Source organism: Sminthopsis crassicaudata, chromosome 1 (assembly GCF_048593235.1).
Source record: "Sminthopsis crassicaudata isolate SCR6 chromosome 1, ASM4859323v1, whole genome shotgun sequence".
Lineage (NCBI taxonomy): Eukaryota > Metazoa > Chordata > Mammalia > Dasyuromorphia > Dasyuridae > Sminthopsis > Sminthopsis crassicaudata.
The window spans coordinates 674,046,654-674,069,756 of NC_133617.1; the positions used below are offsets into that span (position 1 = coordinate 674,046,654).

General features: G+C 51.9%; 1 protein-coding gene across 1 annotated transcript; it reads right to left on the minus strand.

The window, feature by feature from the left end:
• Window positions 1-164: 164 nt before the first annotated feature.
• Window positions 165-21,246, minus strand: TWF2 (twinfilin actin binding protein 2). Its single transcript, XM_074283416.1, has 9 exons — window positions 21,059-21,246; window positions 14,943-15,020; window positions 8,926-9,104; window positions 8,499-8,594; window positions 5,171-5,275; window positions 4,016-4,141; window positions 3,122-3,272; window positions 2,885-3,006; window positions 165-998 (listed from the first exon to the last, which is right to left on the minus strand). The coding sequence occupies exons 1-9, from the start codon at window positions 21,081-21,083 to the stop codon at window positions 831-833; spliced, it is 1,050 nt and encodes a 349-aa protein (XP_074139517.1). The 5' UTR covers window positions 21,084-21,246; the 3' UTR covers window positions 165-830.
• Window positions 21,247-23,103: the final 1,857 nt, after the last annotated feature.

Sequence of the window (23,103 nt, forward strand, 5' to 3'; positions counted from 1 at the left end):
GACATGGGGCAGGCCTTTGTCCTCCCAGAGGATGTCTCTTTTCCAGCACATCAAAGGAGAGGTCTCCGAGGTCCCCGAGTCACTCTCTGCAGGGCCACATTTGCATGCAACATACATGAGCCCATCATGAAGGGAACGTTGCCCTCAGAGAACCCATGGAGGCATTGATTTAAAAATACTTTTAATTCCTTAGAAAATACAGCATTCAGTCCAGTAAGTCCTGATTCCTTCAGTCCCCCAGCCCGTCCCACTTGCCCAGCTGAGCCTCAAACCTCCACTCTTGCACCCAGTGCTCACTTGCCATCCTGGGGGGGTTTCCTCAGAAGGCAAAGTGGGGCTCGGAGCCCAGCTTAAGTCCTCTGCTCACACCCCCACCTCAGACACAACCCTCCGCCTGTCTCCTCCTTAACACTTGGGAGGCCCTGCGGCTGTGTCACCCCCCCCCCCTCAGAAACAGCTCACGGAGGCTGGGACAGGCAGGGATGTGGGGCCAGAATGTGGAATAAGGCATGGAGCCGCACAGCGGCCTGAAAGTGGGCATTCAGCTCAACGTGCGGGCAGTGACTGGGGCAGAGGGCCTGAGCAAACAGGGACAGATAGCAAGGACGGAAATAGGGACAGGTCAGGTGGGTAAGGGGAGACCACAGGGGTTCACACGTCTCCCTCAGGGCTGCCGGGAAGGAGCAGAGAAAAAGGGGAAGGAAGAGGAGAGAATAAGCACACAGAACTCCGGGGGGTAGGGGAGGGGCTGAGGCAGGTCCCTGTGCTCCAGGACTCCGAGCTGGGTCAGCCTGCTGGGCTCAGTCTGTGGCAGATGTCAGGGACCCCGCCTAGCTCTCATCCCCGTTCTCTCCAGGCCCCCGGATGAGTCGCTTCTGGCCCCTCTTGCCCAGTGGGCCCTTGGGCTTGGCAAAGGCCTGCTTGAAGGCGTGCTGCTTGGGGTGGACCTCGTCGTACAGGAACTCAGCCGTCAGCTCTGCCCCATCGTCAATCTCCATCTGGGGAGAGTGGGCATAAGGCTTCCAGCCGGACCAACCCATGTGTCCTCCGCACCTCCTGAGCCACACCCCCTGAGCCAGAGCGCCGGCCCTCAGACCCAGGGACCCAGACCCAAGCCCTTTCTCACCCAGCAATGGCAGTGACTTTGTCTGTGGAGGGGGAAGGGGGCACCCTGAGCAAAGAAGCGGGGTGCAATCTGGGCACCAGTCCTCCTTTCCCCCTTGCCCCCCAACACAAGCGTGCGGGGCGACTCAGGGTCCCCTTCTATAGTATCGGGGGAGAATTTTGCCCCACCTCCTTCACAGGGGACACCGTGGTGGAGCCCAGAGGTCTGAGTTCTAATCCTGCCTCTTTCCTCACTCCGGGCAAATCCCACGGACTTATTGGGACTTATAAAGTAGGGCAGACATCCTGCCAGGCCTCCCTCACAGGTTTCTCACAGGTCTCTCACAAGCCCCCCTCATAGGCCTCTCTCATAGGCCTCTCACAGGTCTCTCACAGGTCTCTCACAGGCCTCTCACAGGCCTCCCTCATAGGCCTCCCTCCCAGGCCTCTCACAGGCCTCCCTCCCAGGACTCTCACAGGGCTCCCTCCCAGGCCTCTCACAGGCCTCCCTCCCAGGACTCTCACAGGCCTCCCTCCCAGGCCTCTCACAGGGCTCCCTCCCAGGACTCTCCCAGGCCTCTCACAGGCCTCCCTCATAGGCCTCCCTCCCAGGACTATCACAGGCCTCCCTCCCAGGCCTCTCACAGGGCTCCCTCCCAGGACTCTCCCAGGCCTCTCACAGGCCTCCCTCATAGGCCTCCCTCCCAGGACTATCACAGGCCTCCCTCCCAGGCCTCTCACAGGCCTCCCTCCCAGGACTCTCACAGGGCTTCCTCCCAGGCCTCTCACAGGCCTCCCTCCCAGGACTCTCACAGGCCTCCCTCCCAGGACTCTCACAGGGCTCCCTCCCAGGCCTCTCACAGGCCTCCCTCCCAGGACTCTCACAGGCCTCCCTCCCAGGACTCTCCCAGGTCTCCCTCCCAGGCCTCTCACAGGCCTCCCTCACAGGCCTCTCACAGGCCTCCCTCACAGGCCTCTCACAGGCCTCCCTCATAGGCCTCCCTCCCAGGTCTCTCACAGGGCTCCCTCCCAGGACTCTCACAGGCCTCCCTCCCAGGACTCTCACAGGGCTCCCTCCCAGGCCTCTCACAGGCCTCCCTCCCAGGACTCTCACAGGCCTCCCTCCCAGGACTCTCACAGGCCTCTCACAGGCCTCCCTCATAGGCCTCCCTCCCAGGACTATCACAGGCCTCCCTCACAGGCCTCCCTCATAGGCCTCCCTCCCAGGCCTCTCACAGGCCTCCCTCCCAGGACTCTCACAGGGCTCCCTCCCAGGACTCTCCCAGGGCTCCCTCCCAGGACTCTCCCAGGTCTCCCTCACAGGCCTCTCACAGGCCTCCCTCACAGGCCTCTCACAGGCCTCCCTCATAGGCCTCCCTCCCAGGTCTCTCACAGGCCTCCCTCCCAGGACTCTCACAGGGCTTCCTCCCAGGACTCTAACAGGCCTCCCTCACAGGCCCTCCCGGAGTGTTTGTGGGGGCTGTGACTGCCCATGTCACTGCTAGGGAGCACTAAGTGTCTAAGCCCATATTCGTGCTCAGGGCCTCTGACTCCTGGGCTATCTCTGGTAGTCTTTTACAAATAGCGCACCTTTCCCATTGTACAGATGGGCAACCTGAGGCCTAGGGACTGAGGGGCAAGTTAGGGGTGGAGCTGGGACTGCGATACAGAGGTCCTGGGTTCTTCCTGAGCAGGGAGGCTCCATCGGGAGCTCCAGCTCGGGGGGCCTCATGGGCAGGGATGGAGGGGGGAGATCCGGGAGCCCACCACCCACGCTCACCTTCTTAGTGATTTCCAGCTGGAAGTCCTGCTCCACAGAGTCCAGGAGGCGGCTCTTACAGCTGGAGTAGAGCATCCGCTCCTTGATGCTACACTTGTACCCGGGCATGGAGTAGATGAACACTGCAGGCGGGGTGGGAGAAGTGGGGTCAGAGGGCAGCCGCACCCCTGCACCCCCTGTCCCTCCTCCCCCTCCCCTTCCCACAGCCCTAGAGCCCTGGGCCCAGCCCCAGCTCACCCACAGACTCCAGGTAGTCGCCCTCATGGGAGTGTTTGTAGAGGAAGAAGTGGTAGCGGGCTGAGTCTTGGGGTACTCTCTTAGGCAGGTCCGCCACCTCCGTGGGGTTCGTGTGCACCAGCTCGATGGTTTCTCGCTCCAGGTCGAGTTTCTGGGGGCAGCAGCCCCGGTAAGGCGGGGCCAGAGCTGGATGTCCCAGGTCCCAACCAGCACCGCGCCCCCCCCCCCCAGACTTTATGGAGGCAAACATGCCTCAGGGAACTGGTTATGGGAGTGGCTCCTGCCCTAGGGAACTCTGGGGGCCCCTCCGATGCACTCAGGACTGTGAGGGGAAGAATCCACCAGGTAGCCCTGCCACTGCAGAGATCCTGGGGGCGCAGGGGGTGGGGCCCCGGCCCAGAAGTCAGGCTCTGGCCTCAGACACTTAGCCTGGCCTGGCTGGGTGACTCTGGGCAAGTCACTGAACCCCACTGCCTTGGGGGGAAAAAAGACCAGAAACCCCTCCAAAGATGCTTTATAACCAGAGAGCACCAGGCAAAACGTCAGCCAAAGATCCCAGCCTCAAGGGCACCCCTAAATTGGGGCAGCTCGTCCCTCCTCTTTCATAGGGACCCTGTGATCCCTCAACAAGGAACTACCTTTATAAGGAGAGCCCTTTTATCTGAGAAATGATGCTGTGAGAGCAGCCCCATTACAAGAGAAACCCTTCTGTGGGGGGTCTCTCCAGGAGCCGCACCTCTGAGGCTGGAAATCCTCTGGGGCTTCTCTAAAGGGAGGAGCTTTCGTGGGGAAAACATCTGACGAAAGAATCAGCCTTGAGGGGGAGGAGTGAACCTGTACGAGGTCTCTGAAGTGGGGGAAGCACTGAAGGAATGGGGAGCGAAGGAGCCTCACCAGCTGAATATAGTTGATTTTCTTCTGTTTTAGCAGCAGAATGGCTTGTTGGGCCTCCGGCTGCAGGGGGAAGGCAAGACCCTGCAGGGTCTGGTGCTTGCTCTCCACACTGATCTCTGTCTTTACCTAGGCCAGAGTCAGGAGGAAAGGGGTGAGCCCCAGAGCCCCTTGAAGCCCCTTCCCCACTCACCAGCCGAGGAATCCTGGCTGAACCCCACACCAGCCAAACCCCTGTGGGGGGCTCCCCTCCCAGCACCAGCTCACTGGGCAAGCGTGGGCAGGAGGATGACGGGCTAAGCCAGTCAGGGAGAGACTGGCTAGAGGAGAGGGAGAGAAATGAGAGAAGCCAGGGCTGCTTGGGGGCTTAGGACCCCAATGTCTTCCACCATTCCCAGGGGAAGCCAGAGCTGATGGAGCCGGAAGCATCAGAGCCTCCCAGCTAAGAGGATCTCTAAGAAGGCATCTTGTTTGACCTGGACCTGAGCTGGAAGCCCTCGAGAAGGGTCATCAGACCCACCCTCCTGTACCCTTCAAACTTTGGGGAAAAGGCCCCAGGGGGCTCCCCGACACACACACACACACACACATACACACACACACACACACACACACACACACACACAAATTGTGCGCCTCTCCACCTGTCGTCCTAGGAGAAGCTCAGAACTCTAGAATGAGCCCCCTGGAGAGTTCATGCCCTCCCAGAAGAGGGTCTGTGCTTCTCCCTGAAGCCCTCTCCATCCACCCTATGACTGCAGTCCCAGGGGGCTGGGCTGGGAGTTGGGACCTGGGGGTCTAGACTCAGAGCTGTGGGGGCCTCCTCAGATCCTTCTCTGAGTCCCTGTGGAGATGTCAGTGACAGCCAGAAATCCAGCTTCTCTAGAGGAGAGCTCTGGGGTGATCAGCTGCAGACGGACCTTGAGGCCATGAAACAGACCGAGAAGACCAGCCCCCTCATAGGAGCTGGGGTGCGCCACAGTTCCTTAATGGAAAGAAAAGCATCTGCCTGCAGAAAGGCTCCAGAGGGCCAGTGAGGGTCTCAGTGGGAGCTCTGGGCCTCAGCAGGGAGGAATCCGGGCCTGTGTCTGCCCCTGAAGCTCTGGGGCTCGGCGGGGGGATGTAGGGCCATGTCTACCCTCCAGACAGGAGGCCCACCTCATTGATCCGGATCTGCTGGAGCTCCCTCTCCGCCATGGTCAGCGGGGCTGGGGCAGCACAGGATGAGACGTGCTTCTGGTAGCCACTGAAGGAGAGGTCGTCCTGGGGAAGAAGACCGCGTCATGAGCAGGAAAGGGCAGGTGGGCTGAGAGCTGGCTGGCCCCCGGAGGAGTCAGGGCTGGCAGGACTCCTCCTTTCTCCCTCAGTGTTCACCTCTTTGGAATGGGAACAATAAGTTCTACTTGTGCCCCCCCTACAGGAATGCCGTGTGAGCCGGGCTTTGTCGAAAGTACCCAGGAAAGGCGGACCTCCGGCACGAGGAGTAGGTTCAGGTCTACTTGTGGACACTAGCTGTAGAGCTCCAAGCAAGTCTTTTAATCTCTCTGTACTTCAGTCTATTAAAAATGGGATAGTGGCAGTCTTCTCTCCCAGGGTCACTAGGAGAATAAAATGAGCTGTTGTAAAAACCTACGTCAACACTGGCTTGAGAAGAGGGGAAGTCTCTTCTGTGCTTTTCTTTGTATCTCCAGGGCTTAGCACACAGTGGGTGCTTAATAAATGCTTAGTCACAACTAATATCCTGACAAAACCAGGATCTGAACCCAGGCTTTCTCAGCTCCAATCCATCACATTACAACATCACTCCTCTCACTGTGCCTCAGTTTCCCCACTATCCAGGGAGAGGGCCTCTGAGCTTGTAGTGTTAGGTCTGGAAGGCCCAGTCCAGGGGCCAGGGTAGTGAAGGAGGAAGCAGAAAGCCAAGCAGCCACAGCCCCTCTCCAGGAGGGGCCAGGTTTGGACATCGAGAGCCGTCTGTGGGCTTGTACTGCCCCCTAGTGGCTCACTCTGAGCTCCATCCCAGAACGATTCCATGCAAGGGGATTAGAAGGGCACTCATTCAGCTGCAGAACCCTGGAAGAGAAATGTACAGCTCCTCACCCCCACCTCCACCGCGTCCCCGCTGCCCTCCCCCCGCTGCTCTCCCCTCACTACTCAGCCTCTGAGGACAGACCACACAAACAACTCACCACCAAAGCATCCCTCCCAGCTCTAATTACCAGGGATTCTTTAGAACAAACCTAACTCTGCTTCCCTGGGCCTTCACCCAGAGCCCCCAACCCTGCCCCCCGCTTTCCCTTGGTCCTACAAGATGGGAAAAAGCCTGGGCAGAAGCTGGGAGCTGCAGGTTTTCCTCTTACTGCCAAGAACTTTCTGTGTGATCAATCGAACCACAAGAGTTTATTATTTATGACCGATCAGACAGAAGAGCTCCAAAGCCCTTCAAGTCAAACTGAACTTGGGAAGATGAACTTTATTAGAGAAAAAAATGTCACCCTTGGGCACAACCCAAGGCCGAGCCACAGTCACCACCAGGCCAGAGCCAGGCTTGGGAGCCTGAAAGCTCCAGGGCCTGACTCTGCCCGGCCACAAGAAGGGCTCTAGATTGGCAGTGTCCAAAGCCAGAGAGACCCCGGTCACGCCGTACCGGAGAACCAGGTCCAGTTTGGGGTTGTACATTTGAAGAAGGACTCGGGAATGTTTACCAAAAGGTAACCTGGATGGTGAAGGCCCTTGAAGGTTTAACTGAAGGAACCAGGATGTTTCCTGGTCAAAAGACTTTCAATGGAGAAGGGGGAGAGAATGACTACACCCAGAGACTTAAGAGAGCTGTTAAGGGAAAAAACTCCCTCTGGTCTGCTTGGCCCTGGAAGGTACGACTAGAAGCAATTGTCAGTGAGGGAAATGATTGTTAAATCACCAAATATTGGGGAGATTCAGGATTTTTTCCCTGGGAGACTAGAGCAAAGTTTATTTCTTTGCAGGGCAGGGCCAATGAAGAGATGAAATCTTCCCCACCTAATTAGAGAACTTTACAAAGAATTTAATCTAAGATAAACTCTGACCTTTGTGTTCTACTCAGACAGCCTGAGACAGCTCAAGGCTGAAGGATGGGGATGAGGGGAGAGGGTCTGGCTTGAGAGAGTCTCTGTCCATGAGTGACATAATCAGTTTTGTGCCCCCCTCCCCACATCATGGAGCCTCCCATTAGAATAGGTCCACCTCTCAGTTTATATTTCAATCTCTCTCATTATTTAATCTATTGAGTCAACTGCCACTCTCAGGAACACCCACTCTTCCAAGGGCATGTGAGTGCTGCATGATTCCATGAAGGGCCTTTGGCACTCAAGAAAGCCACTGAGCCCTTTTATTACTTCTCTTCTGGGTATCCCCCTCTCACTGTTCTGCTTTCTAGCCTTCCATCTCCTTTTGGGTGCTGTGTGCAATTGCAAGCTCTCTGAGGACGAGGTTTATCTTTGTCTTATTTGCATCCCCAGCACCTAACACAAGGCCTGACACATAACAAGTACTTAATAAATGTTTAATTAAATTAAAGTGAAATTGGAAATTGCAAAGAGGCAAATTTAAGTTTCCCATCAAGTAAAACTTCCTAACTATGAGATCTATCTGTAAGTATGATGGGCACATAGGGACTTCCCCTTCATTGGAGGTTCTCAAGCAAGGCTGGATGACTATGAGGTATATGTTGCAGAAGTAAGGGTTGAAGCAGAAGACCACTGAGACCCCTTCCAACCCTGAGGTTCTGGGTCTCTTTCCCTTTCTGGGTCTCAACTTCCTTCTCTGTCAAATGGGGACAGGAACCACCACCTGCCATTTTCTCAGAGAACGTAAGCTCCCTGAAAGAATTTGTCTTACTTTTTACTTGTATCCTGAACAACTAGACAGCAAAAGCTCAAGAAATGCTTATTGATTGATGGATATCATTTAGGGATAACTGGGAGATAAGAGAGATAAAGCATTTATCAAGAGCTTACTTTGGTCCAGGCACATTTCTATAAGTGCTTTACTCACTATTCCCCTGTGAAGTGGCCAGCACAAATATAATTATCCCCATTTTACAGATGAAAAAGCAGAGGTGTCTAGATACTAAGTGACGAAGATGGTGCTATGTGTCAAAGTCTGAAGTCAGCTCTCCTGAATGCTAAGTCCAGACCTCCTTCCACTAGACCACACACTGAAGGGATATCAGAGCCCAAAAGGATTTTTAGGGTCATCTAGTAAAAACCCATAGATGTTACAGAAAGAGAAAGTAGAAGTGAAGGGCCAGGAACTGAGACCTACTAGCACAAAAGGTGGGGCCACGGGGGCTTGCTCCAGTACTTAGGTACTAAGTACTTGTGTAAAATCAGGGATCAGGACAGCGGTCAGCTCCGGACAACCAAGTTCTATCTGCTGAGAGCCACCGATATCGACCCAATACCATAGGATGCTCTGAGGGGAGGGAAAGGGGAAAAACTGGCCGTACCTTCACCGTCCCAAAGAGTTCATCCTTGATGTGGCCCCCACCAAACTCCTTCTTCACCGTTGCTCTCGTGGCTGCATAAAGCATCTTCAGTCGAACCTGGAAGAGGGTGGGTCCATCTCAGCTGATGCCCAAGTAGGTGGCCACGTCTCCTCCCTCCAACCTGTCTCAGTCTCCTCAGATCCAAGGGCTGGACTATCTCTTGTTCTCAGACAAGAGCACTCCTGGGGGCAGGACATATTCCTCCCCACTTGAGACTTAAACTCTCTGAAAGAGAGGCAGGATGCAATCTTCCCTCTTGGGTTCCCAATCAAGGCTCTGGTCCAAGAAATACTCACTCTCAGGGTCAAAAGGACCCCTGCCCGGCTCCCAGGCCCCCCAGGGGAAGTCTCATATGTTCTATCAACAGGTCAGGAAGGAGGGGACTCACCGGAGAGCTATCAGGGGACCAGGCGAGGAAGATCCACTGGAAGCCCTGAGCATTGTGGGAATCTAGTCGATACAGGATATAGCAGGGCTGGCCCTCATCCAGCAGAGGCAAGACAGCAGCGTCGTAGTCCTGTTCCCATCCCTGGGCTGGCTCCCTGAAGGCACCCAGCACGAGCTGTTCTGGGGGCGCAGGTGGGGTCAGCCCCTGGAGCAGGCTGGCAGTGACTCCCCCTCCCCATACCTCACCTCGGAGCTCAGGCAAGGGAAAAGTGAATCTCCTACTCTCCTCCCCCAAATATCAGGCTGGACCCAAGCTAGATTCTGCTACATAGTGTCAGTGCTTACAGCCCCCGACCTGTTACCCCTTCCTGAATCACCCTTCGGCCATCCATCCTTCAAGGATACAGGGACTACATCTAGGATCTCTCTGGGATAGTGAGAAAACTGTCCACGTAAAGGTCAGCGCTTTCCCAGCCTTGGAAAGGGCCAGCCAGGGTCCCCAGCCAGCACGTATCCAGATGGGACTCATAACTCATGTTACTAGGTTCAAAACTGTCTCTTTCTCTGCTCCTCTGGCAGAAACCTGGACTCTGGCTTTAATAGGCAACCATATGCACTACCTATATTGTCTGGATCAAGGCTTTCATTTCCCCCGAAACCTCAGAAGCCCTTTATTCCTCATTAGAATATGAAGACCTACATTGTTTTACTGGCTTTTTTTCTTTATATTACCCAGCAGAGCCCTCAGTATACATTAAGTGTTTAATAATGTCCTACTTTCTATCTCAACTTCCTCTCAGTAGCCCTTAAAGTACATCTTCCCCCTTTAGAATGTGAAGATCTGGACTATTTTGTTGGCTTGTTCTTTGTATTCCCTAGCAGGGCACCCCAGTACACAGTAAGTGCTTAATAAATGCTCTCTCCTCTATAAGAAGCCATCCACACCCAAAAAGAGAACAATGAAGACTGAATGCAGATCAAAGGATACTATTTTCCCCATTTTGTTGTTTGCTTTTTCTTTCTTGTGATTTCTCCCTTTTGTTCTGACTTTTCTTTCACAGCATGACTAATAGGGAAATATGTTTAAAATAATTGTACATGCCTAGCCTATATCAGATTGCTTCTGGTCATGGGGAGGTAAGGGAAGGAGGGAGAAAAAAATCTTAAGAAAATGAATGTTGAAAATTGTCTTTACATGTAATTGCAAAAAATAAAATACTATTCAGAAAAGAAAAAAAAATCAATAAATGCTCTATTCTTTATCTCAGTAGCCCTTTATGTACCACTTTCTCTAACTGAATGTAAAAATGTGTCTCTGGCTTTTTCACTGCATCCCAGAACAGTGCCTGATATACAGTAAATACTTAATAAATGCTCCATCCTCTACCTTTCTACCTCATACTGCTGCCAAAATAACCTTCCTAAGACCTGATTCTTGGGAATAATCATGGTATTCCTCCATTTCTGAGGCTCTTTATTACCACAAGAGAAAGTCTGACATCAAAGGCATCCATTCCAACTAGTGCACTCCTTTCTAGTCTTATTTCACATGGTGTCTCTGCCCAAACTGAGAAACCAGCTGTTTCCCAACCTGCCGGTTCAGCCAACTGTCTCCCACACCTGGGACATACTCCCGCTGACCTCTGCCTCCCACATTCCTCCTTCATTCAGCCTTCTGTCATCCCTGAGCCGACCCCAGCTGAAAGTGACCTCACCCTTCCCAAATATTCTCAAAATATTCCATCACTTTCTACCGTGTGTTATATTTATCTAACACAGAAGTAGCTAGACCTGGAGTCCGGAAGTTCAAATCCAGCCTCAGACATTTACTAGCTGTGTGATTCAGATAAGTCACTTTAGTAATTTGCTTCACTTTCCTTAACTGTAAAGGGGGATAACAATAATATTTGTCTTTCCAGATTGTTATAAGGATGAAATGAAATAAAATTTGTGAAGTAGAATGCCTAGCACATAACTATATAAACGTGAATATTATATTTCCACTCCCCTACAGTGGAACAAAAGCACTTAGAGCAAAGAATATATCAAGTTTGTCTTTGCAGCTTTCCAGAACCCAAGAAGAGGGCATCTCCATACTTAACAAGGTCTAGCAGCAAGATAGAAAGAGAAATTTCATTTAAAATAAAATCATAGATAATATGAAACATTTGCAAAGAAAAACCCACAAACTATATATATAGACACAGTTACAAGATACTTTTTCACACAAAGTCAGATCTAAACAACTGGAAAAATATCAATTGCACATACTCAGGCTGAGCTAATATAATAAAAATGACAATTCTACCTAAATTAATCTACTTATTTAGTACCGTACTAATCAAACTGACAAAAAACTATTTTATAGAGTTAGAAAAAAATAATAAAAATCACATGGTAGAAAAGGTCAAGAATATAAAGAGAATTAATGGGAAAAAATGCACAGAAAGGTGGCCTAGCTGTACCAGACCTAAAACTATAATCTAAAAAAGCAATCATCAAAATCATTTGGTACTGGCTAAGAAAAGAGTGATGGATCAGTGGAAGAGTTTAGGTACACATGACATAGTGGTAAGTGACTCCAATAATTCACTATTGGACAAACCCATAGATTCCAGCTCCTAGAATAAGAACGCCCTATTTAACAAAAATTCCTAGGATAATTAGAAATTAGTATGGCAGAAAGTAGGCCATAGAACAACATCTCATACTACATACTAACAGTCAAAATGGGTTTGTGATTTAGACATAAAGGATGATACTATAAACAAATTAGGAATTAGGAAATTAGGAATTAGGGATTAGGAAATTAGGAAAGCAAGGAAAAGCTTACCTTTTGGATCTAAGGAGGAAGGAAGGAATTTATGTCCAAACAGGAGTTAAAATATATTATTAAATGCGAAATGAAGGATTTTGATCACATTAAACACAGTAGGCACTTAATTAGTACTTGCTAAATTGATTAGAAAAAAAAGATCTCAGGCTTTCTGATTTCCTTCCTGCCAAGCCCACCCTGAACCCAACAACTCTGACTTTTTAAGGGCTATACTCATTTCTACCTTCCTCTGGAACTATCGTTTGAGAGAAGAAAAGTAGGTGTTATAATCCCTTGATATTCTAGACCTTTTCTACCAGGTGAATTTTATTATTTTTTTCTAACTCTATAAAATAATTTTTTGTCAGTTTGATTGGTATGGTACTGAATAAGTAGATTAATTTAAGAACAGTTGTCATGTAATTAAAATAATAATAATTGACATTTTTATAGTAATTTAAGGTCTGCCAAGGGTTTTGCATACAGTAGCTCAGAAAAGCTTCACAACATTGTGCATATTATGATGTCCATTTTAGAGACAGGAGGGTTGAGGCCCAAAAATATGAATAATTTATTCATCAGAGCTTGTAAATTAAGTGACCTTGACACAAGATTATAAGGCAGATCTTCTGACTCCCAAGTCCCCAGCTCTAAAGACCCATTGAGCCAGACACAGAAAACAGACAGACTTATTCTCAGTCAACACAGAGATACTGCAGAGTGCAGACTGAGTATTGAGGGTTAGGAAGAGGAAATTCTGGGGGAAGAATGAGCCTTCAGAGGAGATGAAATGAAAGGAAAATGATGGGAACATCCAGGACAGCTTGTCCCTGAACAGGGGGATTCACACTCAGCCCAGTGAAAGCCAGATTGCAATCTAGTTACTTGTTGACTGGTTACACCGAAATTAGATTCAATTCAATTCAAAATAGTTTTAAGTGCCTACTATGTACAAGCCTCAGAGATATAAAGAAAGAAAAAACATGCCTCAGGAGCATGAAATTTAAACGTGTAAATAAGTAGATATGGTCAAGATAAATACAGAGAACAGATACATAAGTAACGGAGGGAAGGAAAAGCAGGAGCCTTAAACTGAACTTTGAAGGAATCCAGAGGAATCAAGAAGTGGAGGCCAGGCCTGGGGGGGTCATGCAGACAGGAGATATAGGGCCAAGGTCATGGAATGGCAACTGGGCCCCTGTGGCTGAATTGTAGCATTCGTGGGAGGGAGAAAATTGAAAAGGTGGAAAGTGGCCATGTCAGGAAGGACTTTTAATTGACCAAGAGAAGGACTTAATATTTGGTCTGAGGAGTAAGAGGGAGCAGAGTGACACAGTCAGATCTACTACACTTTAGAAAAATCCCCTTGGTATCTGAGTGAAGGATAGATTTGATGGGGAGTCAAAGAACCAAAGAATCAGAGGGCCTTCAGAGACATCTGCTCAGATGCCTCCAGGGATGAGAAACCCAGTAGTAGTCATCATAACTCATATTTACACGGCTAATTTCACCATCTGTCAAACAGCTCTGGATGTCAGCAAGCTCATCCTTGGAGTGATCTGATATACTCCTTTTTGTAACAAGCCCCCTGAGATACCCTGGTTGCTCCCTAGCACCTCTCTCATCCCCTGCCCTCAACTATGTCTAGATGAGCTCCAGTGGGTCTCTGAGAGGAAGTAGGGCTGAAATCAGATGCAGAGTAGCCAGAGGGAGCCTGCCCCCTCCCCCACAATAGGGGCCAACTGAGATCTGAGAACTCTGCTGGCCAAGCATCCTCACCAACATCCTCGGGACCAGCGCCAACGACCTACTGGGCCCAAGGCCCAGCCCAGCGGGGTCCCTAAACAGCTAATGGGCAGGCAGCAGTTAGACATGGCCAAAGGAATTGACCGCTCTGGAAATGCCCTGTGGTTAGAGACCATTCCACAATCCTTCAGGTTGACCCCCTTCATCTTAGAAGTCTTACACCCGGAGGAACATAGGTGAGGCCCACAAAGGAGGTGGGTCAAATTTGGAACTTATTCCAGCTAAAGTATTCTCTATGGCCTGAGAAGGTCCCTTCCTATTTAACTCAACGTTATAAACGAATCCAGGTACTTGGTCACCATTTAGAACAAACATATAAATGAAGGGTGAGGGCTGTGGGGGTCTAGTCTATACTACAAAAAGGAAGGTCTAGACAGCCATAGTTGTTTTAGCCCAAGTGTAAAAAAGAGGGTTCAATGGATTCTATAATCACACAAGACCATCCAAAAACAGAGGTCATTGTGCAAAGTGAGGATTACCTAAATATCCCCTCCTTTGACACCTGCATCTCTGGTCCAACACCAGGGTAAAAAGGGGAGTGAAAGGGTCCCACCAGAACCTAAGAACTTTGGCCACAAATAAGAACTTTCCCAAAATCCAACTTTAACCCACTAGATTCTACCCCTTTGTATTTCCTCTCTAAAGGTCCTCTGTTTCCTCCCAGATGGTTAAGTCCCTCAGGGCAGATCTGGCTTGGAGGTTCAGACTCACTGAATATCCTTTGCTTCTATGCTCGAGCTAGGACTGTGACCTTCTATGGCCCCAATGGAATCCAAATTCACCAGACTAGGAGTAAGTTGAAGTTATATGGGCCTTCCTTCAGGTCCCAGCAACCCCTTCTCCCCCAGGCTCTCAACACACACACACACACACACACACACACACACACACACACACACACACACACACACACACACGATTGGGAAATGAGAACCTCCTTTTTCCTTTTCTCCCATCAATAACCCTAACCCTGGCCTTGAATCTAAAATTCTGCCAAATTTTCTGACTTCACCCCTACTCTTAAAACTCCTCCTAAAAAACAAAACAAAACAAAAACCTCCTCCTAACCCTGAGACACCCACATTTTTACTCTAACCCTCCCAAATGTAAACAAAATAACCAGGAAAAGAACTCCATATCCCCTTTATTCCATAACCATCAAACTTACAAAAAGTTATGGAGGAAAGAGTCTAGCTATGTTCTCAAGGGGGCTTGGATTTGAATCTTGCTCTTCCATCGACCAACTGTGGAATTCTGGACCAAGACCTTCCCCAATCTGGACTTCAGTTCCCTCATCTTTAAAATTAGCAGGCGGGGATCGAGGAGCTGGGTGCTCTCCAAGCTTCCTCCAATTCCATATGACTAGGCTCCCCTCTCCCCCCCATGGAGATACTCACCATCCTCGATGACGACTTTAATCAGCCTAACAGATCCATTCCGAGCCTTAGCAAAGAAGTCCTTCAACTCAGGAGTGGCTACAAGGACCAAAAACATGATGGTCAGAGGCACGGGCAAGGACCAGGGGGAGGGACACGTATCCTCAGGCTCAAGTCCTGGAGAAAAGTCAGCCGGAGCAGGGCATAACAAAGTTGGGGGGGGAGCCCCAGAGGCCTCAAGTTAAATAGAGCCCCACCATGTGACTCAGGCAACCTGATCCTGGGGCCAGTTGAACATAATCTCCCAAATTTAGCTGATGGTGTCGCCGGCACGGCTGGGGGCCAGCTCGGGTGACACGGAGTCCGTGGGGGGAGGGGATGGCTTTCCCTCCCCCCTCCACTTTGATTCCTTCTACCCACAACAACAATCATAGCTTCAAGAACTCCAATGTATCTGAAGCTAGTTGCCCCCAGTCCTGCTGCCTTGGTTCTTTTGTATACCAAATGGTCACTACTACAATTTCTCCAACTCTCCTAAAGAAGTGGCTTGTGGTCTCAATCACCCCCCTTGAGAGTCTGGTAGCCCCTGCTTACACATAACCACATTTTTACTCTAACTCCCCAAATGTAAACAAAATGGCCAGGAAGAAAACCCCCAAAACTATGTGGTTGATATATGATGCCCTGGTCCCCTGAATAGCAGAACGTGAGCTGGTCATGGGCTGACCTTAGCCTAATTCCACCCATGGCCCCCCATCTTCTCATCTCTGTAGTCCCCTTTCCAATAAACACTTCTTGGAAGGGGAAAAACAGGTTAGTCATCCCTAACCAAGAAACATACTCTAAGGCCAAGAACATACTCCTCCACATACACAAACACATGGTTACATAAATGACTCTTGCAAACAAGTGCATGGTCACAAATATAGCACACATGTGTATGTATATTCACATGAATAGACACACGATTACATAAATGATTTGCAAACAGGTGCATGGACACAAATACAGAGCACATGTGTATGTATATTCACATACATGAATACACAGTTACATAAATGACTTGTAAACAGGTTCATGGTTATAAATTCAGAGCTCACGTGTATATATATTCACATGCATGGACACAGTTACATAAATGACCTGCAAACAGTTGCATGGACATAAATACAGGGTACATGTATGTGTATATTCACATGCATGGACACCGTTACATAAATTATTTGCAAACACGTGCATGGACACAAATGAAGCACATGTGTGTACATACATATGTATGGGCACACACTCGGGCAGATGTACCTGTGCATGTAGCTACAGTGAGAAAAGACAAGCAGAATACATGGGCCCACAGCTACCTATGTGCACAGCCGTCCCCCACTATAACGGTGTGCATGGAAGAACATTCGAACATCATGCAATTTCTAGTTCTCAGTCCTTTGAGCCTAACAAACCACATCTATGAAGCTGGCAGGACACTGGCCTGCTGGCCAAGATGCTGCCCTCTGGGCCATGCCAGGATGTCGAATGCTGCCCACACCAAGCCAGAGGCTCAGAGAAATGGCCCAGGCCCAAAGGAGCTCCAGTGTCAGTGGGATCTTGAGGTCGACAGGGGAGAGAGAGCTGCTTCCTCCCTCCCGGTAGTCAGGGCCGGCTGCCTGGAAGAGGGGAGTCCTTCAGAAGCACTGCAAAGCAAGGCCATCCAGGGAGCTGAGAGTAGGGCTGTGGGGAGGCCTTCCTGCCACGGGCTTCCTGTGCCATGTACCATCGCAGCTGGCTAACGCCCGGCCCTCAACAGAGAAGCAGCAGTGGGGAGTCAGAACTGAGCAAGGACTTCTCATCCTGGAAAAATAGTGAGTGGGGCATGAAGGGGGAAAGAGTCTTTGTAGAGGGATGAAGGAAAGGGCTGTACTTCCTGGAGGCAGGGGGATAGATGAGATGACCTGAATGATCTCCTAAAGAGTGGTCTATGCTTCCCCGAGTCTGGAGCCGCTGAGACCTCTTGCCCTTGGGTCCTTGGCATGAAGTGGGAACGTCAAAGACGGTGTGATTCTGTACACACATTTTTGGGCTGAGGTCAATGAGTATTTTTATACTTAGGCAAGTAGCCAGTCCTTTGGGGTATAAACAAGCAGGGTCACGCCCCTAGGTCTAACCCCTAATCCCATTCCAAAGTAAGGGGGCAGAGGGAGCAAGGCACTGGCACTCCTCCAGACTGGTGCCCCGTGTAAGGGGAGCCCCATCCTCCAGGTTCTGTGCAGAGCTTCTCTGGTGCTGGAGAAGAAAGCTGGGGACTGCCTCCTAGTCTCTTGTGGCAAGGGGGAGCTGCTTCTTTTGGATCACAGGGACCTTATTCTCCAAGACCACACAGACCCAGTTCTCATACTTCTGACTTTTTTTGAGGACTCTCAATTTAGTTTGCAAAAGTATCTTGTTTTTCATAGCTACTTTTCCCAGGACCACAGCCATGAGTCCAGCACAATCTCATTATTACCCTGGCTGGACTTTGCTGGAAAGTGCACTGTTGTCACCAGGACTTGGCTCACACCATCTTATGTAGTCAGGAGACCTGGATCCAAGTCCCCACTCATGTCCCCTCTCTGGGTCTCAGTTTCCTCATCTGTAAAATGAGTGAGTTGGACGAGATGACCCCATAGGATAGGCCATTGACTGTCATCATCTTCATAATAGGGCTGAAAGTTTTAGGAGAAAGACTAGTAAGAGAGGCTGAGGGGGGGAAAGATACCCTCCTCTCCCTTAGGGAAGAGAAAGCAGCCTTGGCTAAGAGCTGGGAAAAGTCCCCGTCACTCAGAAGAACTGATGTCCTGCCAATTTCCCTTCCAGACTTAATGATGCTCACCCTGTGGAAGCTGATTCCCCAGGTCTTCCTGGTTCTGTCCCACTCCTGCTCCACAGCTCCTCCCCCTCTCCTACTCCAACCCAAATTTACAGACCCTTCTTTTCCCCGACCCCCAATTTTCTGGCCTGCTAGCCTCCTGTATCCCACATTGCCTCAGTCTCCCAGACTCTCCATCTCTTTCTCCACTGGTTTCCCCACTTCTCCAAAACTTACTCCACTGGTCTCTATGCCCTCCCATCCTTAACACAATGCATCCCAAATCCTTTCCTCCACTGTCCCTATTAATCCCTAATTCCTATCCCACTGGATCTTGGCTCAGTGCCTAGAACATAGTGCTTATCAATAGACTTACTGAATGATTCCCCACCCACTGCCTTTTCTGCGGCTCCTTTCCCCAGCTTCCCCAACTCTACTTCCTTCCTAAGCTCCCGATCTCGCTCCCTTCCCCCTATAGTGCTCTGTCCCACCGGTCAGTCAGTCTCCATCAATAATCCAGGTCCAGCCTAGGACACCGGAGCTGAGCTAAGCCTTCCTCATCAATGTTTCATGGGGCCCCTCCCCAGGCCCCAGCACAGCTTGCTTGGGTTACAGGCTCAGCTCCCTGCACTGGGAGCGGGACCCCCAAGGGATCATCCTGAAGCCTGGTGGGACCGATGGGGAGAATGATGGAGGAAGGGGCAGGGGAAGGGCAGAAATATTCAAGAGTAACTGGGGGTTGGGCAAGGAGCTGGGAGGAAGAGAAGGGGAGGGAGGGAAGGGAAGGAGACAAGGTATCAGTGCTTTCTCCCCTCCCACAAGCCAGTTACTTCCTCTCTCCGAAGTCCCCAGAGGAGGAAGTCCATGGTAGAGCAGAGAGCTGGCCCCGGAGGCCAGGTCCCTCCCTAACTCACCGGGCACCTTCCCCTCCCTAGACTTCCATTTCCTGACGTACAAGACGGCGCAGGGGGGAGTCGGGCTGGATTGTCTCTAGAGTTACTCTCCAAGCTCTGACATTGTGCATCTGTGACTATTCACCTTGATGAGGATCTCTTGGGAGCTAAGACCCGAGCCTGTGCATCCCTCAGAGAGCTCCATCCAGGTGAGGGCGAGGATGGGGAAGGAGAGGAGAGAAAAAGGAGGATCTGACATTTGAGTCAGGAGCCAAGGGGGCAGGAGCCGACTCTCCCACAGCGGGGAGGGCCACGTTTCTGGAGAAAGGAGAAATGGGGAGAGGGGGCGAAGAGGAGATGCCCCTGAGGCTGCTGGGATATGGGGACTTTTCCCCAGCTCTGCCTCCCTGGTCCTGTCTGGAGGGGACGGCAGCTCCAAAAGCCTGCATCGCCCACCCCCTTTCCTCAGCCTGAAGCTCCAGGAGAACAGACTGCAAAGCTGCGCCCACCTCCCTCAGCTCTGAGTCAAGGTGCCGGACAGAGGGAGGGCTTGGGAGCTCAGGGATACCCGCCACCAAGTACAGCCCTCAGGGGCTCGGCCAGAGGGCTGCAGGAGGGGAAGGGGGGCCCAGGGAGAGGGTGGAGCAGCCAGCCTCGAGAGCCAGAGAGGGGGAGCTCCCCCTACTTCTAGGAAAGCATGAAGACGGCCGCCCCACCCTCCTCCCAGACCCCGGCACGCTGCCCAGGGCAGTCGGTGAGTTTGGCCCAGGGACAGATGACCTTACCATGAAACCAACTAGGTCTGACGGCCTAGCCCGAGGTCAATGGCAGGACCCCCCCCCCCCCCCCAGGGAAGTGCAGGCAGGAGAGAGGGATCTGACCTAGATTTCCAAATCAGAGGCCTTGTCACAAACACTACCTGGGCTCCCCGCCCCCAGAGACATCAGGGCCACATACAATTCCCCAAGATCCCAAGCAACTAGAGGCGCCTCCACTGACCGGTCATCCCTCACCTAGCTAACTCTGAACCCGAGCCCCTCCCCCGCCTCCCCCAGCGAACCTTCGCTCTTGGAGGAGCCCGGTCTCAGACTGGAGGCTCCTAGGGGTGACCGAGAGGAGAAGTGCGGAGCCGCGGGCCAGGCCTGGGCCGTCTGGTCCGGCTCGCACCTGGCGGGAGGAGCGCAGGCCCACGGCTCCGGATTCGGCCAACCCCTCACCTTACAGTGAAGAAGCAGACCCAGAGAATAAAGCGAGGCCCAGAAGCCCGGGTGTGAAGTCAAGGCCGGGAAGCCTAGGATGAGAAGGCCTTTCCCGTCCCTCACCGCGGAGTCCTGGCCCGGGCGCCTCTGGCAGGCTGCGGGAGCCCACAGACCCTCCTCAAAGTCTCGCGTGAATTCTTAATAGAAACCAGAGGCCCGAGATAGAGGTCTATTTCCCCATCCGAGTTAGTGGCCCTAGAGAAACCCCAATCTATCCTAACCCCCATTTTACAGACGGCGGAAATGAACTCAAAATCCGGCCTCGGACACACGACGCTTCCTGGCTGGGTGACCCTGGGCAAGTCACTTAGCCCCAATTGTCTCAGCCAAAAAAAAAGCAAAGCGAGGAGACCCACTCAGGACCCCCCCATGTGAGGGGGGGGCCTGGCCCTGTCACTGCCCGGCGGGCCCAGTCTGTAAAATGAGGGGGGCAGCCTGGCGCCGGGCCCGGGGCCCCTCGCGTCCCCGCGCTCCCCCAACTCGGGCCTGAACACTCGGGCCCACACCCCAGGGGAAGCAGCAGCTCGGGCCGCACTCCCAGGACTTCTTTCTTCCTCCTTCCGCCCGGGGGATCCCTCCGAAGGCCAGGCTGGCGGGGAAGAGGCTCGGGTGGGGACGGCTCGGCCCTGCGCGGGGCCCTGGGAACACCCACGTGCACACATGACAGACGGGCCGGCTCCGTGGGATCGGACCCGCGCACGGACTGCCGCAGCGGCAGGTGCAGCTGCCCCGGGCCGCAGGAGCATCAGGCAGCGCGCGGACACAGCCTCCGGGAGTCCGAGGGCTCGCCCAGGAGCGGCGCGGTCACTGCCACGCGCGGACATCCCGGAGGCAGACACTCGCCCACGGACGCGCGCACACACGCACGGACGCGCGCACATACATGTAAACAGAGGCAAGTGCGCGGACCCCCGAGCCCGGCTGCAGCCCAGGCTTCCGGGGCGTGGGCCCCACGCAGGGAAGGAAGCGCGGGTGGGGGCAGACAGGAGCACAAGGGAAGATGGAAGGCGGCCCGGCGTGGGGGTGGGGTCGCAGCGGGGAGAGGGGACCCCCGGCTGCCGCGGGGAAGCGGAGGCTCCGCCCGCCCCCGGGCTGGGGGCGGGGGGCACCGCTGGACCACCCCGGCCGGGCCCCCGAGCTCTCGCTCACCGTGAATGCCGGTCTGATGGGCCATGGCCGCGGGCCGGCCCAGCGCCGCCGACCTCCTCGGCGACAGCAGAAGCAGCGGCGGCGGCGGCGGCAGGCGCAGGAGCGGGACCCGCGGCGGCAGCGGCAGCACCAGCGGAGCGAGAGGATGTGGCACTCGAAGCTTCCCGGGCGGTGCCGCAGTAACTCCCGCCCCTCCCTCGAGGCCCCGCCCCATCCTGCCCCTCGGGGGGCCGGCCGGGGGTGGAGCCCCCAGACCCCTCCCTCCGGGGGGCTCGGATGGGCGCGGATGGCGGGCTCGGGAAGGAGGCCGGGGGTGCCGGCGGAGACTGAGCCCGTCCGGGCGGAGGAGGGCAGCTCCGGGGCTAGTAGCTACTCTCCCCTCCCCCTCTGGGAGTGCAGCCGGCGGAGCAGCACAGCCTGACAGAGGGAGAAAAGGAGAAGCTCCCGTCTCCCCCGCTAGGAGCTACCTTGTTGGTAACGGCTCGGTGCCTTCTCTCCGAACTCGGGCAGAGCGCGAGCCTGTAGTCCTGTCGCGGGGACCGTGCTCCCTAAACTCCCTCATCCCCGTCAGTCTCTCCTCCAGGCCAGGCTCCTGATGGCCAATGAAGGGATAGCTGCAAGGAAGGAACGAAAAAGGCATTTATGGGTGCTTTGTGCCCAGCAAGTTAGTCTGCCCGCCAGGAGTTTACTTTCTCACAGGAAGGATGCCGTAGGGGGTCGGTGAGTAGCGGAGGAGGCTTTGGTCTGGAGTCACTGGGATAGTCTACCTCTCACACTTGTGGAGGAGGAAGGAATTTGTGACCAAAGGAGAACTAGAGACCATTATTGATCACAAAATAGATAATTTTGATTATAGTATCTATATTTTGATTATATCAAGTTAAAAAGCTTTTGTACAAACAAAACTAATGCAGACAAGATTAGAAGGGAAGTAACAAACTGGGAAAACATTTTTACAGTTAAAGGTTCTGATAAAGGCCTCATCTCCAAAATATACAGAGAATTGACTTTAATTTATAAGAAATCAAGCCATTCTCCAATTGATAAATGGTCAAAGGATATGAACAGACAATTCTCAGAGGAAGAAATTGAAACTATATCCACTCACATGAAAGAGTGTTCCAAATCACTACTGATCAGAGAAATGCAAATTAAGACCACTCTGAGATACCACTACACACCTGTCAGATTGGCTAAGATGACAGGAACAAATAATGATGAATGTTGGAGGGGATATGGGGAAACTGGGACACTAATACATTGCTGGTGGAGTTGTGAAAGAATCCAACCATTCTGGAGAACAATCTGGAATTATGCCCAAAAAGTTATCAAACTGTGCATACCCTTTGACCCAGCAGCGCTACTACTGGGCTTATATCCCAAGGAACTAATAAAGAGCGGAAAGAGACATATATGTGCCAAAATGTTTGTGGCAGCTCTTTTTGTTGTAGCTAGAAACTGGAAAATGAATGGATGCCCATCAGTTGGAGAATGGTTGGGTAAATTATGGTATATGAAGGTTATGGAATATTATTGTTCTATAAGAAATGACCAGCAGCAGGAATACAGAGAGGCCTGGAGAGACTTACATCAACTGATGCTGAGTGAAACGAGCAGAACCAGGAGATCACTGTACACTTCAACAATGATACTGTACGAGGATGTATTCTGATGGAAGTGGATTTCTTCAACATAGAGAAGAGCTAATCCAATTCCAATTGATCAATGATGGACAGAATCAGCTACACCCAGAGAAGGAACACTGGGAAATGAGTGTGAACTGTTTGCATTTTTCTTTCTCTTCTCAGGTTATTTTTACCTTCTGGATCCAATTCTCCCTGTGCAACAAGAGAACTGCACACATATATTGTATCTAGGATATACTATAACATATTTAACATGTATAAGACTGCATGCCATCTAGGGGAGGGAGTGGAGGGAGGGAAAAGAAAAGTCAGAACAGAAGTGAGTGCAAGAGATAATATTGTAAAAAATTACCCATACATATGTACTGTCAATAAAAAGTTATAATAAAAAAATAGTAA

Excerpts from the sequence above, each read along its gene's own strand:
- TWF2 (XM_074283416.1), bottom strand. The coding sequence starts at position 21,083 with ATGGCCCATCAGACCGGCATTCACG. Across the intron at positions 9,105-14,942 it reads TAAAGTCGTCATCGAGGATG|AACAGCTCGTGCTGGGTGCC; the intron begins GTGAGTATCTCC and ends CTGCGCCCCCAG. Across the intron at positions 8,595-8,925 it reads GGTCCCCTGATAGCTCTCCG|GTTCGACTGAAGATGCTTTA; the intron begins GTGAGTCCCCTC and ends ACCCTCTTCCAG.